This window comes from Carassius auratus, chromosome 16, assembly GCF_003368295.1.
Source record: "Carassius auratus strain Wakin chromosome 16, ASM336829v1, whole genome shotgun sequence".
NCBI lineage: Eukaryota > Metazoa > Chordata > Actinopteri > Cypriniformes > Cyprinidae > Carassius > Carassius auratus.
Window position 1 is genome coordinate 8463810 of NC_039258.1, and position 17351 is coordinate 8481160.

General features: G+C 36.5%; 1 protein-coding gene across 15 annotated transcripts in view; it reads left to right on the forward strand.

Moving 5' to 3' along the window:
* Positions 1-17351, forward strand: part of ptprub (protein tyrosine phosphatase receptor type Ub) — a 206412-nt gene that overhangs the window by 52350 nt on the left and 136711 nt on the right. For all 15 annotated transcript variants that reach the window (XM_026283812.1, XM_026283813.1, XM_026283811.1 and 12 more), the window contains exon 2: positions 13911-14039. In XM_026283812.1, coding sequence (XP_026139597.1) covers positions 13911-14039 — 129 coding nt within the window. The remainder of the gene's footprint in view (positions 1-13910; positions 14040-17351) is intronic.

The following is a 17351-nucleotide window of genomic DNA, read 5'->3' on the forward strand; positions in this document are numbered from 1 at the left end:
AGCAGGAGACGCTGCTGGAGTGGTCCAGATCAGGTTTCCAAGGTAACCGCTGTACACACAGTAGCACTCTGCTCAAAAAACTGCTTTATCAGATATTTCTTGCAAGATTAAATTCAAATGACATCCATTTTTCTGAAGACAGTCGGTTTGCTTCAGAAATACAGTGATATTAAAACACCTGCACTCAATGGATTGGAAACACTGTAATCTCATAATTGTAAATTCTGCAGATTACATCATTGTCCACTATTGTAGAATCAGCAATTTATTATAAAAATAACATACATAATTATTCAGGTGCATGTGTAAAAACTAGAAAAAACTAGATGGCCACAGCAGCACTTATTTGTCATCGTCTTGTCTGATTCACTCAACCAAGCGTTCTAACCACGACCTCGCCCCTCTCCACCCCCAAACCATTCAAATTTCTGTAGGCGGGAATTTTTTAAATTATATTCTAATGGGCTGCTTTGTGATATCACAAAACCCAGAAAATGAGGATGTAGTCCAAACTTGCCCTTCATTGTAGTTCTTGAAAAGTGATTAATTTAAAGGGGGGGTGAAATGCTCGTTTTCACCCAATATCCTGTTAATCTTGAGTACCTATAGAGTAGTACTGCATCCTTCATAACTCCAAAAAGTCTTTATTTTTATTATATTTATAAGAGAAAGATAGTCTGTACCGATTTTTCCCGGAAAAACACGAGCGCCTAGAGGCGTGATGTGTGGGCGGAGCTAAAGAACCACGAGCGCCAGTAGGCTTTTGAGTTGAGAGCATGTGGAAGCTGTGACACAGATCCAGAGGCTGAAATTTAACAAGAGCAGCATCAGCAAAGGCGGTATGCTATGTGGTATGTACTGAAACTGTCTATATTTGCTTGGCGGTTTTGGAAAATGACTAAGTTCCACTTTATGTCGTCTTTTTTATTTTTTTTTCTAAGCTGTACATGTGGAAAGTGCAGTTTGATGACAACATCGCGTGTTGTTTACTTGATGTGCTTATGCGCTGATAGCTAAGTTAACAACGCAGAGATATTTGAAGCAGTTTTACTCACCGCATGTGGTTAAAACACACGATCGTGACCCTTTTTAGTTGGGACTGCATTATCCTTAAGAAATAAACGACGTGCAATCCGAAATGCAGGGAACAAACAAAAACACTTGCACAACTCCGTTGATGCTCTGTAAAAATATACTCCATCCACTGGTCCCTTAATGCTGTTTCTCTTTTGGTAATCTGTGCAGGGTTGTCTTGCCCTGGCAACCAAAAACACACTTCTTTTGTGACTTTTCGCGACGCTCTCGCTCTGATCAGGCTGTGCTCAGCCTCTCATGCTCTGCTCTCATGCTCGCGCGCTCTTCCGTGGCCTTAGGACCCATATAAGGAAATTCCGCTCCATCTAACGTCACACAGAGCCATACTCGAAAAAAACTTTCCGAAACTTGTGACAAACCGGAAGAGGTTTTTTGGAACAAAAATACTCCTTCAAACGTACAACTTAATTTTTTAAACTTTGTCCATGTTTAGCATGGGAATCCAACTCTTTAACAGTGTAAAAAACTCAGTATGCATGAAATAGCATTTCACCCCCCCTTTAAAACGAAATATCTCCCATTAGAGTTGACTTTGTGATTTGTATGTTAGAAAAAATTTTTTTTTTTTGAAACTTTTTTATTTGCATTATTGTTTCTACTCTATGCACCACCTTCTGAAATGGTTCGTTTTTTTACAAAGCTCAACGAAAAGCAATGTGTGCTCTAATTGGCCAGCTATCCAGTGAGTTGTGATTGGCTGAATGCCTCAAGCGTGTGATGGAAATTTTAACTGTAAACATAATATCATGTCTACATTTGTGATCTGCTCAAAACTTGCATTTGAATCATCAGCGGCAAGGTCTTTTGATTTAAGGTCTTTTGATTGATGCGTTTCCTCCATTTGAGGTCACCATAATCGCAGATGAATCGCCTGCTATAATGAACGTGGTATTGCGTAGCTTGTCAGTGAACTACGGCTCTGTGTAGTAAATGCCTCTCCATCTGAACCCACATTATGGAGATTTACTACTAATCAAAGAACCGGCTTTACTGAAAAGATGTGCATGACAATTGCATGCAATTTATTGTGTAGCCCTACTTGAAAGTGTGATTTATCATTTTGCTGGTGGCATACCATTGGTCGTGCTGCAACTGCAAACAATAACACCAATCCTGTAGACTTGCATAATAACAGTTGGAAACAAAACCATTATCGTATGTGGAAATGCCTTACTACTGTGAGAACATAGACTAGGTGTGTGTGTGTGTGTGTGAAAGCAATGTCGCTTTGGGATGTGTGTGTTTAGCTAGCAGCTGCTTATTTGGTTTCGCTGTGACTGATTCTCCAGCGAGACAGCATATGTAAATAGATATGTGACTTCAGACTGCCTGTTCCCATATCTCCATCTGTCCATCTCCATGGCTCTGTTTGGATCCTGGAGAGCATCGCTAGCAATTTCCTCTCGTCTAGTGTGTTTCCGTGGGTGTTCTTTGTGAATGCATGCATACAAATCTGTTTAAAAATGTATTAAAATTAAAATACTGTCTTGTTTGCATCCACTCACCGAAGATTCAAGGAAAGATGACTGGGGGTCTTTGGAGAGTGGAGACTTGAGTTCAGGCCATTTAGTTTTAGAGACCAAAATAGACTTAAAGCAGACACTTTTCATGTTAATTGACAGGCCTTTCTACTATGAGAATGTCAATACAAAAGTTCATTTTGTTGAAGAGTGGTATTTTTTAAGTGATATAACTTACGATTTTCACCAGGTGGAAGTTAAAATAGAGATAAAAAAAAAAGATAAAACAAAGCATAGGCATTCAAGGAGGCACCGATTACTGAGACTTTAATATGGGCTATTTTAACTAGAAACCATGAAGAACATCCTAGCACTTTGCTGAAAACCACTCAGAACAGATAAGAACCTACTTTGGCATCGATGTGGCCAATTAAGCCAAACATCAGATGTAGTCCACTCACAGTTTTATCAGAAAATGTTTCTGTGGCTTCTCAGAAGGTGGACTTTTCTCCTCGCTTCTCTCGCCCTTTCTCCATTTATAATTAGTTTAATTTTCCACTGAGAAACCTTTCACTTGTTCTCTTGGTTGAAACTTATAGATTGAATGCTGTGGCCCCCACTGACTTGAAGATTGCTGTGATCTACTGAAGCACACACGCTCAGAGGGATGTCATCTCTCTAGTTTTCAAACTCACACAAATGATGTGAATGTGTCTGTGTCTTGCTTATCTGTAAAACATCTAGTTACCATAATGCAGGTCTGCACGGTTACATAAATGTTGATTATTTCCCTTGATATTGTAATCACACTTCATTTTGCTTAATAGGATTTATCATAAAATTTTTAGTTTTTCTTTATAGAGAAATTTACCATGGAAACAATATTTTGCTAAATTTACATAGGTATAACTAGCTTAGTTATTTATTGCTATAAACCTGACTTGTTATTGGTTGGTACATTTCTTATTACTGTTAATGTTGAAACAGCTGTTTAAGATTTATTTATCATTTAAGATTCTTTGAATAGAAAGTTCAAAAGAGCAAGCTGAGAACTATTTTCGAATTACATTGATCTTTTAGCATAAAATAAACTTTTTTCAAATTTCGATTAATCACATAGAGCAAAATCACTACTACTGCAATAGTAGTGTTGAATTTCATACATTTTTGCCTGTCCAGACTTTTCTAGTTTTTATCCCCTTTGTGTGTCATAAGATTCATAAATCCTTTTTTTTCGTCAGCATGTTTGGTGCATTGCATGTTACCAGCTGAGGTTTTTGTTTGTTTCATGGGAGCGAGGCCTCAAGCGCTCATCTGATTGGCATCCCATCGACTGAAGCATCTTACAGATCATTCTACAGCAGGTCTTCTCAATCCTGCTCCTGGCAGCCCTCCAGCACTGCACATTTTAGGGGCCTAACTAATCCGAAACATCACATTCAGGTCATGTAGAATCCCATAACGAGAAATTCTAATTATGGCATGTGTCATAAATAAGGGAGGAATACTAAAACGTGGAGTGTTGTAAGTGTTGAGAAACAATGTTGTACATTTGAAAACACCTTATGTTTTAAAAGAAAGCATCTTGGCAGAACATTGGTATCCACAGTTTCTTGTATTGTGGTGTTTTTAAATAATATATTGTCATTTATCAAAGTCGCTGCACTTCTATGTGAAGTGCAATATCAGAGACAAAAGATTAGTGTAATAGGGGACAGGAAAGAATAAATACACCAGTTATTGCCTGACGAGCAGAATTTCACACCAGTCCATATTAGAAAAACTACTTTGAATGCAAAATGGCTGTCACACTTGACAAATTAGCCTTTAATAGGACAGGTCTTTGCAATGAAACTTCAAGTAAATTTGAGTTCAGGTGCACTTGCAAGCTGAGAATGCAATAAAATGTTAGTAAACAAAACAGCTTTTTGAAAAAGTCTATTAACCTCCAGACAGGCTTTCATTGTGTGAGCTATACTTCAGGCTTTAAGTTCTAAACTGACTCTTCTTGCTCAGAATATTACGACTTGCAGCCGCTTCCTGTGACTGAGAGTTCAGTAGGTCTCAATCCACTGCTATTGATCTGCAGCAGCTGTATTGACACAGGAAGTGCTGCAGGTGCAAGGATGAGCTCTGCCCAAACTGGGCTCCAGCCAATGAGATCCAAATGCCGTATCTTATTTAGTATTCCGACGGCCAGTCTGGGCATTTACTCTGCAAAGTCTGTGAATGCGCTGCCAGACAGACTTCTCATTTGGATTTGGTGATGACTGTCTCAGGAGTGCCTACTTCCACTTAGCCTCAGGTGCTAACCTGTTTCTCAACCTCATCGAGCTGAGCGAATATGTAACGGCATTCTGGAATTTTTGTTAAACTTTTTAGAAGGTGACCTTAAAAATCCTTGCATTTTAAAGTTTATCCTTGTCAGTAAATGTTACTATGGGTGAGGTAATGAGGTAATATGCCCTTGTCGTTCTCTGGTTATTGGACTTATTCTGTTTTTGCTACAGGCAAGTTGACTTCTTCATACTTGTTTGTTATAACCCTCTGCATGACAGATGCGTGTATGAAGCATGACCACTGTTGTCTGATCCTCGAATGAGTGAATCTTTTGAGCTGGTTTCCATTTTGCAAATCATAAACGTAGAGTGCAACCAGTGGAATCAACTCGGCAAATAAATGAATCTTTTGAGATGATACTTAAAAAAATATATATATATTTATCAGATCACAACCAGAATCACAAATCAGATTGCTGAACAAATTAATATTTTAAGTCTCTTCTTTTTCAGTAAGTCCAGTGCAGCAGAACAGATGGGGCCAGGTTGCAGAACAAGTGATTTTTTTTTTGGAGGGGGGACTTTTTTTTTTTTAGTAAATCAAAATCATACCTCATGGTCCGTGTATTGTGATTCCTTGATAAAAAATAAAAAAAAAGGAAAACAAAGTCATGCATAATTAACAGTTTTTGAGCCATAGAATCAAAAACATAAGATGAGACCATTGTAGACCAAAATTACTCTCATGAGCTGGTTCTGATGAGTGAAGCAAAAACATCCAACACGACAATTGATTCTTGAATTGACTCTTATGAATTGGTTAAATCAATGAATAAATGAATCTGTATAATTTACAGTATATACTATTATACTATTATAATATTTATCAATATTTTGAATAATATTTTATTTTTTATATTTTAACTATATTTGGTAATATTAATTCAGTTTAAATTGTTGTATTGTTTGCTTCTGTCATTATTATTAGTTTTTAATTAGTTCTATTCAGTTTTAGTCATTTTAGCTCTCAAACTTTTGCTATTTTATTTCAGATACTAAGCAAGGCAACATTAAAAAAAATGTTCTCTAGATTTTCATATTATGAAGATTTATAGTTTATTATATTTATTTCAGCTTTTAATGACTGAAATATATATATTTTTAAAAGATTAACTGCAGTTTTAATGAACAATAACAACCTTGAAAAATTGATTGCATGAGTTTTCTATTATATTTTGGGCCAGTTCTTGGATTACATTGTAGCTTGCAAGTTTAGTGTAGCATTGTGGCCATACATGAGGTATGTTCGGGATTCAGTGCATCAGCCATTCCAGTTCCTAGCACTTCGGTGGCACTATGATAAGACCCAATCAGACCATTGCATTTTTCACAAAGTGGTAGTCTACTGTAGCACATCCATCTTTGGGTCATTGTATTGTTACATACGTTGTGGAAAGAATCTGTGATACTTCCTCCGCTCTGTATGGCTGCCACTGTACAAGTTTGCACTCCCTCATTAAATCCAGGGGTAGGAAATTAAATGCATTCATTGTGAGTGCTAAGAAAGGATGAATGGCCTTGCAGTAGAGTGGCGAGAGACTTCCCTGCTCAACACAAACAGTGTTTGTCTTTGTCTTGATGCTTGGTTGGGGCAGTGCGCCAGGATGCTAATGAGGCTAGCGGAGGAGCTAGGCTAAGGCCCAGACAGCCGCGGCGCATTCCAGCCACGTGCCTAAGCAGTGAGGGAATGTCTGATTAACGCAGGAATGGGTTTCAACAGCTGGCGAAAGCACGGGGAAGCTTAAAAGCTAGTTCGTATGGAGTGGCATCTTCTCTCAGTATACACAGAAGGTGTTAGTCAAAGAGCTAGTGCTTTTTGAGGAGAGAGGGACAGAAAGTTATTCATTTAAAATCCTATGAATTACTTTGCCTTGGTTAAAAAAGGAGTTAGCTCAGCAATCATCAAGACAATCAATCAAGACAATCATCGTGTTTGGCTGTTAATAACAACAAATCATTTTTCAGCTACAGAGAGCTGTTTTTAACAGGAAAACTTTTCCGGAAAACATAGAAAACTCACCTTTTCGTAGCACATACAGTACAGTATGGCAGTTGAGATTGCGTTAACCATTGGTGGCACGCGACAACGGACCACAAACACAATTTTACTCAGTCACAGTGGATGCCTGCAGCTTTGTGTGTGCATGAAAAATGTGGATGATGTGCTAAACATCATTTGGGTTGCAGTCGTTTTGATTTTGGTTTACTGACATGCAGTATGACTTCATTGCATCTGTTGAATTTTCATATCATATTAAAGTGTCTCACAATATTACACACGCTACACTGTCAAGCGTTTTGCCTGTAAAACAGTAGCTGCTAGTGTGCTTGTTTTCTGGTAACATCTTTAAAACAAGAAAAAAACAAGTTTTTAGCATAAACCTACATAAATGATATGCTATAATAAAAAAAGTATTTAGAAAAATAAACTTCAATAAAATTAAACAAATTCTTTGAAAACAGGTCAAATTATCTTACCATTTTGCCTCAGAAATATATCATTTATCAAATAAAACACACACGCGCGCACACACACACACACACACACACACACACACACACACACACACACACACACACACACACACACACACACATATATATATATATATATATATATATATTATTATATATCTTCTGTCATTTTTTCACCAATATGTATGTATGTATGTATGTATGTATGTATGTATTTATTTATTTATTTTACACTTCAGGAATTTTATACCAGTATTAAAGGTAGGTCTCAAAGTGTGGCACAAGAACACAATTTAAAGACGAAGTGGTGAGGGATGTCACAAGCCTCATGAGAACATGTCTGGCAAGAAGAATCTAATTTATGAAAAAATAAAACTCAGAAGGCAAGTTGAGGTTAGGATGGGATGCACATTTCAAAGTGGGACACATTTGAAATATCCCCTGGCAAGGTAGTGCTAACCTGGAAGCATTGTTAAACAAATGGCCTCTCTCTAACATTACTGCTCTAGATAAATCTGAGACATTCCCCTGATCCTCTGACAACATCCTATTTGTCTTGTCCCTGCTCTTTTCTCACTAGTAGAACCCCAGCTAGCTAGCAAGCAGATCCTTACAACCTCTGAAGACACAACATTTTGTGGTACAGATTAAATCTGTACTGTTTTCAGCAGATCCATAGCGTCAGATTTAGTTCTTTGATCTGTATCATTGCTTCTGGGTTTCAGTTTGTGGTTTACTTACAATTTTAGCAAAAAAGTTTTTTGTGTTCCCTAAGCAAAACATGATAATACTGTCTGTTTGATGCTAAAATAGGGGGAAAAAAATTATATTCTATTCATATTTCTCTCTTTCCTGTAGCATTAAAAAAAAATCTTCCCTTTGTTGATCCATTTTGCAATAAGGTAAGAGTACTGGGATTCAGTCATGCTTTTAGAAAGTAGTAATGAACTGGAAATTAATATTTGTTAACTTATTTTAGACACTGAATTGCAAGTTACTATCTATTTTGGCACTGCCTACAAAGTAATTTCAGCGAAGTCAGTGCAAATTAAACTGTTGCGGATCTTTGCCGAGTCCCACTTTATATTGTGACCCTAATACCTGGATACTTATATTGTAACTAGATGTGTACATAGTATGTAACCACATGGTAAAACACATTTGTACATGGTATTTACAGCTCTAATGTTTGTGTAACTACACATATGTAACAACCCACTGAATGGTATGTGTAAGTACAAATGTGCAACAGGACATTGGTAACAACACTTTTTGATAATGGAAGTAACATGACTAACAGCACTTTTTGGTAAAGAAAGTGTTACACTTTATATTAAGTGGACAGTTCCTGAGGAGTTACCATGCAACTACACTGGTGTTACAGTGGTGCACCAACTCCAACTCAAGATCCATCTACTCCCACTTTACATATTCCTAAACATACCCTTCTCCACCCCCTGGATCAAATGGTTCCAATTACTCTTATACATAATTGTTGTTACAAAATGTAGTTATAATTCCTGTTACATGAGTACTAAGTAAAGTGAAATAAAGTATTTTTACTAATGTTCCATTACACATTTGTACTTAAACAAACCATCTTGATGGTTGTTACATGTGTAGTTGCAGAAAAATTACAGCTGTAGATAGGGCTGCTTATTTTTTTATATATATTTATTAATAAAGTTAATTTAGAAAAATGTTTGGAGCATTTTTTTGTTTTAAAGCAATTTTGTCTTATATTTGAATATATTTATTAGCCTATTTTTTTTATCCTTACAGAAAATGCTTTAAAAACAGCTTTTATATATAGCCTATATCTCAGGTCTGAGCGCTCATGTACAATGCGCAGTGCGTACAGCCATACATCTGCAGACACCACTGTTCAGTCCTGTGTTTAAGGGGCTGCTGAAGAAAAAAAAACCTTGTGGCCAACAGCAGACAGTGAGCTAATCATAGCCTATATTTTATCAATTTAGCCTTCTCAAATCATCACGACTCGCCTAAAATAAAATCTATAGATATAAAACAGTTGAAGCATATAACGTATAATGTTTAAACGTTAAAACTAAATAAATGTGTGCTATATCCAATAGTTTGTGCAGGGACACTTTGCAGGATATGGAGTCCGTGTGATCACTTGCATTATTTTCAGTGGATACCATACTTTTTATGGTACATAAAAGTAAGAGTAAACATTCATAACTGCACAGGGTCTTCTTTTATTTGTGTGCACTAACAATATCAACAAAACATGCTTTTATAAAATTGCGATTAACCACCAAACCATGGTGATTTGTTGTGCCTTCAACGCGGTAAGAAAAATCCCAAACCGTCACAGCCACCCTAGTTGTAGATACTATGTACTAATGTGTACTTGAACTGTGGTTACATACTACGTACACATTTAGTTACTATGCAAGTACACCGGTATTAGGGACACTTAATATAAAGTGGCACCCCCTACTATTATACTTTTAAATGTTAATTTCTTGAATGATTCAATTTGGAACTTTTTCCCTGTTAAACTAATTGTTTGGGTGAACAACTCAAAGATTCGCATTTAGATGGTCACTTCCTGCATGAACCAGTATTTCTGAATGACGATTCACTGAGTCACTCTTAAAGAGTTATTTGATGTGTTTCTGAAATGATTCAGTGTTTCAAATAAATAATCACAGGATCGTACATAGTATTGTACATAGTATTTAAAACATATGTTATTTCATTTAAGTAAACAAATTAAGCCCTACCTTTTGCCACAAGATATAATGTCATGCAATCAGCAACAGAACATTCTCAGTTCACAGTAAAATGGTTAAAAGCATATTGAAAAAACAGAAGAGGTTTGTTAATCAGATTCTTCATCTGCAGGTTTGAAGCTATTGATAGCCTGAATGCATCAGGATTCATTGGTATGTCCTTAGAGGGCTCAGACAAGCTAATTCTTCAACATTTTAATGAAGGCTAATAACAGCCCAACTCTCCAAAGGGAACTTGTTCATATTAATAAACAAAACAAGTGGATGAGCCTGCACACACAAAAGTCTTAATGCTCTCTAGTCAAGGGGCTTTCAACCCTGGCAGTGGCTCAAGCGTGATGTTTTCTTTGTGTTGTGTTGTGGTGCCAAGTTCTATTGTAATTACTTATTGGAGGCAGTCATGACGAGGCTGAGGCGAGGGGTTTGGGGGAGCGGAGAGGAGGACTTGATTGTTGTTGTTCAGCCATGATGGTAAATAGTTTGTGCTTGGCTTTAAGATGATGTGTACTGATGGAAAGAAAAGCTGGGCGTTCCACGTTTCTCTCAGGATCTTCAGAGAATGTCTCAAATGTCTTTGGCTTTGGAAGGAGAAAAGTAATTGCCTAAATAAGGTCTCAGTTTGTCAGCTTTGGTATCTTTTCCCGCTCCTACAGAAACAGATCCCTGTGCTGAGCTGTTAGTGAATGGCATAAATGAAACCTACTGGGACAAAAGCTCTGGGAAGATTCTCGCCGCCTTTTGTTCTGGCTTACATGAGTAACAGGGATCGCATTTGCAAGGAATGTAATGATTTTGCTTCTGAGTCAGATTCCAGTCAGCAATTATGTGATTCAGATTTTTTGAGTATTCTATTAAATGGGTCATATGACTTTGCTAAAAAAAAAAACATTATTTGGTGTATTTGGTGTAATGCAATGTGTTTATGCGGTTTAAGAATAAAAAAAAAAAAACACAATTTTCCATGTACTGTACATTATTGTTTTAAATTTGTAAAAAAATTTTATAAAGCTCATCATTCAGAAAAGCGAGGTGTACGCTGATTGGTCAGCTAGCATTGTGATTGGCCAAAATGTCTCAAGCGTGTGACGGAAATGTTATGACCCTTACCATACTGTGATGCCATGTGTCCTGGTGCGATGAGACAAAACCAATAAAACCCATCACAAACAAGGCATTTGTAGCATCCAGTTGGGACATATTTACTGATTGTAATGACTGTTTTTTTACGCGTTGCACTGCATATCGCGCTCTGTAAACACAAAACCATGTCTGCATTTGTGATTTGTTGGCTACTCTTCCGGGAAACGATCCTCATCCTCTGTAAAATGCTCTGCACACATCTGAATATTTGGGTTGAAATATTCTGGAACAATGTTGTAAATACAACTTAACCACTGATTATTTCTAGTTGTTTCCTCTTTTGGAAGGCCAAACGAAGTAATTTATCTTTCACAACAAAACACACAGCAACTCCAAAACACGGCGCCGGTGGCAACAGCGAGAATTCAAATGATGCTTTCTTTCTTTGCATGAACATTTGGGGGCCATCATGCAAATCTTGTAGGGAATGTGGGGAATGTGGGGAATGTGGGGGGGCATGTTATGAGCCGAGTGGTTGACTTTTAACTTTTATAAAGAATATCTCTTGATTTGAGAATGTAGTCCTTGCAACTTTACAGATCTTATTTATGCAGAGCTTGTAACAATCCAAAGAGAAAGGAAAAATTTAAATCACATCATATTACCCCTTTAATGAATTTTTCAGTGAGTTGTGTGAGACCTAACTATATTTTTGGTGTTTCACAGTATTTAATTATAACTTCCAGAGACCTTTAGGTCAGTTACAATAAAACGTATACTTAGACTATTATGTCTATTATGCAAGCACAGATGCTTTTGAAATAATAAATACAAGCAACCAATTTGTTGTACTAGCCAGATGTAAAACTATCCCCATTTGTCCGTTGTTGTGGCAGGCCCAGGGGTGGCGTAATGAGGCAGTCAGCTATGAGGGTCACCTTGATGTCATAGTTTTGTCGAAGCCATTGCCTGTGTGATTTCTCTCCCCTCTGCCCCGTCTGCTTTGAGTTGGCTCAAGTCAGCAGCATGTGACTGGGATTTGTGGACTGCCCGCTGCTGCCTGCTCTTTCTCACCCTACACAGTTAATGTGAAGGACCACAGCAGATGTGGTGAGGTGCTCAGGCTGTGGCACATTAAGCTGCTGCCCTGAGGTCACAAATGTGCTGCGTATTAAATGTAATTTGGAACTGAAATTAGTTGCAGGCTGAGAAGTTTAAGAAGTCCCTGATGGATTAGAATAATAGTTTGGAATAGTTACAGAAAGATTAAAGTATTAGTTGACCCTGTGTTCAAGGCCTAACAGGAAGTTTGTGAACTTTTGTGAACTGTTTTAAAAAAAAAATATTTAAATGGACTGCTTTAGAAATTTATATGGTTTTTCAGTCAGTGGTGATTTTTAAAAAAAGAAGGGTGATCACTTGTCAGTTTACTTGGGATTAATTGTGATTAATCGCATCCAAAATAATTGTGTGTGTACTATGTATGTTTATTATCTATCTGTATATACACACACGTACAGTTATATATTGGTAAAATATATTTGTTTACACACACACACACACACACAAACACACAATTTACATTTTATTACTATTATAACTTTTCCTGTTTTGCTAATTACTACAGCAAGATCTACTAACAGCCTGGTCAATGTTAACAGTATTTATTTAATATACCATATTAATTGTTATTATTATTATTATTATTATTAGTAGTAGTAGTAGTAGAAGTGTTTTGTAAAATATATTTAAAATGAAAAGAAAGTAATTTATAATACCTTTATAAAATATTTAATAATGATTAATACTGATAAGGTTGACAGCTGATTTTGCTACTTCTTCTTCATCATTATTATTATTATATGTCTGTTAATATAATTGGATCAAGTAATGATGTCAAGTTTGTCCATAATATTGTAAGTACAATGTTTTGTTATTCTATTAAATTCAAAGTATCATTTTATGTGCTGTGAAAGAATGAATGAAAAAACAGTTCATAAAAAACTTCTATTAAAATAATATTAATAATAAGTAATAATAAAAGGCTGGCAATGTATTCGAAAGTATTAAGCATGCCCAGTTATCCTTCATAGTTTAATTGTTGGTTGCTGGTAAATTGGTCTGTTGCAGTGTTTGTGTTGTAGGATCTTCAGGTAATAATTGATTGGTGGAGGGGATGGGGATGTGTTTGTCCTTGGAGATGTCGTGCGTAAGAGCGGTGTGTCTTAAAAAGAGGCATGATTGCTTTGGCGAATGCTCTCTGCCTACAGAGCCGGTGTTGGAAGCATTGTATATGTGGGTGTGCAGTCTGGCATTTCTCACTCTGCTCAAACAGAAATCAGATCACAGGGGCTCGCATGATGAAACAGGGCCCCAAATAACACACGGCTGCTTAATTAGGCTGCCGGGCCAGGGGGTCCTCGTACGTCTGCCTGTAGCCACATTAACATCCCCAGAGGATTGAGGAGTCATATTGTAATGCACATTTTAGTGTCAACAAATTGTGGATCAAATGATGTCCAAATGAAATGTTATTGCCCCGGAGGCTTTTAAATATACGACCAGACACTTTTAATAATTCATGTACAGAGATTTGTCAGGTTAAGCAGGAAGCACGTATCCCAGGCCACTAAAGGTTTTTAATGAGAGGAAGTCAGGGACTTGGATCAAGACTGATAAGTTGTTTTGCTTCTCTGCAGCGGGCTGCACGTTTGATGAGGACTCCGACCCCAGCCTGTGCGAGTTCAGCCAAGGGGAGGAGGATGACTTTGATTGGCAGCTGTTCCGCGCTCATGCCTCGCCACACTCCACCTCTGATCTCTTGCGCGGTAAGTCTGCCCAGCATTGCCCATTCTTATTCTGCCAGGTTATTTCACACTGTGTCGCAAACCGTTTCACACTGTGGACCTGTCCATCTCAGATGGCCTCCTACTGGTTTCATCAGAGTGACAGCTGGAAGGACGGCCCCCATCGCAGCATGCTGTTTATTTATTTTTTGTTTGTTTGTTTTACTTGTAGTTTTGTAAAATGGGGAAAAGTTTTATTTGGGAAAAGTTTCAAGTGTAAGATGTGTTGATATCAGCACATGGGTTTGTATTTCATCAAATCTACTGACAACCTTGTCAATATAATATAATTTAATATCCCATTGTTGTTGTTGTTGTTATTATTATTATTATTATTATTATTATTATGACAAAAAAATAATGCTTTTAATTATAATAATTTGTTTTATTAAAAATGAAGTGAAAAATTTGCAGATTAAGTGAAAATAAAAATATTTATGACTACAATGTATGTACTACAAAAACGCAGATTTAATGCTTATTGTGACACAAAATCACAAATGACCTTTTGCTACAATGTAATCGAAAAAAAAAATGCTGAGTTTAAAGAAAAAATATAAAATATTATATTTATTTTTTGTTTTAAAATATTATGTTTATTTACTGTTTTTTTATATTTATAATATTTTATAATTGTTTTAAAATAAATAAATAAATAAATAATAATAATAATAATAATAATGCCATTATTATTATCGTTATTACCGGTGCATTATATAATCTAATTATATATCAATGTTATCAGTATTATCAAAATTACTTATTAAATAAATGAGGTATTACTTATTAAAATTCTTAAAATAAAAGTATACAAATATTACATATATTTCATTTTATCTTTTTTTTAAAAGAAGTAGTAGTAATAATAATGCTTATTATTAAAATAATCATCACCCATAACAAATCCATCCATCTTGTATGCCTTTTTCTAACAGCCCACATTACAGCATGCTCTTTATTTTTTTCTTGTTTCATTTGTAGTTTTATACAAAATTGGGCACACGTTAAATGTGTTGATATCATCAAATCAGGAACTACCGGGAACATGTAGCCATATTCAAATTTAGTCAATGGGTTGGTGCAGGAAATGAATAGAATTCCCCTGGCACGGATGCAATCACGACATGTGGTCACATGCAAATCAACGTTGTCCAGTCAAAACAAGCAGGTGAAATAAGAAAGGTAAGAGTCTGATCTATAAGCACACATCAGCAGGTCTTGTCTCTCAATGTCTTATTTTGTCCGTGTCAACCGACGAAACAGAAGTGATTAGGAGTTTGGCCCCACCTGAAACGAATCAATCCTGACAATCAATGAGTTCTTTGAAATGTAGCCCATCCCGGACGGGAAGTGTCAGGGAGATGTGCATGGCCTGCTGGGAAGGGTCTTTTATTGAGAGCCATTGTTTAAACTAGATCAAAACAAGCAGAGGGAGGCAAGAAAGTGCAGAACTAGTAATTGGATTAGGCAGACAACGGTGGTAAGTCAGTGAAAGAGACAGATGGATCGCAAGGACATCGATGCGAGGAGAGATAGGATGCCGATGACACAATGAAACAGATAAAAGTTAGGTAAGGTTCTCAGCGATGAAGTAAAACACGGGGGACCTGGATGAGAGAGGCTTGTGAAAAGCATATCTCAGTGGGAATGTAATCCCTAGCACTATAATCCACACCAGTTTGAATGAAGGTCAAAGACTACCAGAGGAATAAGAATTTACAGAGAGGGCCGGCTGTCCTTAATCTTTGTGAGTAGACATCCACAAATGTAGCAGTACATTTGCAATAAAATAATAATTATGTGTATAAAATAATATAATAAAATGTAAAATAATATAATATAAATCATATACAGTTATATGAAATAATATATAATAACCTTAAGTGTTTAGCAATAAAATATTAACAGATCAGATAAATAAATAAAAAGAACCTTTGGTACACAAAACTCACAAAGTACCTTTTCTCTTCATCTACTGTAATCTAAAGAAATATTAACATTAGGATTTGATCATGAAATAAAAATATTATCATTTATTTTTTATTAGTAGAAATTAATAAATATAAAATAAATCTCTCTCTCTCTTCCTCTCTCTCTCTCTCACTCTCTCTCTATATAAATTATAATTATATTTATATTTTTATTATTATTGTTATTATATATATTGATTTATATTAAGTTTTGTGATTTCTACATTCAGCATTTCTAAAGGTAATTCGATCTTGCATAATTTGCTTTTGAACTAAATGATTGTGAAAATGACTAAATTGACAGATCATCATTTTTTTTTGCTAATTAAATCAAATGCTCTCATTACCCATTACAATAACCTTATGATTAGACATAATTGTAGTGTGAATAGAAAGTTTTATGCGAATGGAAGCTCAGTAGCAGGTTTTGAATAAATCGAACAAATCAGTTTTGAACTGTAAATTTAGCAGTTTTTAAATTGTGAAAATAGTACTAAAGCCGTTAAAGCAAAACTATAACCGGCTTGTGTTAAATATATGAATGAGTGATGAGGACTGTTGAGTATGATGGAATCCTCCACAGAACATCATAATCAGCATTCTAATCATATGCAGACCCAAGACACCTCACCCGCAGTCACAGGCGCTGTGCAGTAATTAATACATTTCCCTCTGGGTTTAATTAAAGCCGACTGTCTGTCGCGTGACATTCACTCTTCTCTGAGGGCAACAGATGAGTCTAGGCATGCAAAGTTCAAGTAGGTGAGAATGATGTCACACCTTGGAAACACAGCAGGAAGTGTTTGATAGTGTGAACGTAAACAGACATTGACATGGCACGTTCGCCCCGCAGTGGGAGTTTACCATGTATTTTTTAAATGGAGAACCCCACACAGACATTTTAACCGGCAGATTTTGATCGTTTTAACATGGGGTGCGTTGGCTTTGGGGAAACTAGGTCAGAAACTGCCATGGTACTGAGTGGTAAAATGGATCCTTTCATGTTGTTTCTGGCTCGATATGCAAACATTGAGCTCTCCTAAACAAGGCCCAGTTATATTTTCCCAGCAGAGATCTTGTCGCCGTCGCCCATGTTAATTCAGAGCATGTCGCTGAGCTAACTTTTGCTTAGAAGATAAGACTGTTTACAAGAGGACGGGTGTAAGTCTGGTCCCGGTGTGTGGATAAAGCGGTAAAGTTTTGCAGTGATAACCTGTATCTCACTGTTAGGAGACAAATCCTAATAGTGTTATATCTGAAGTCGTGGCCTAATGGTTAGAGGGTTGGACTCCCAATCGAAGGGTTGTGAGATCTAGTCTCAGGC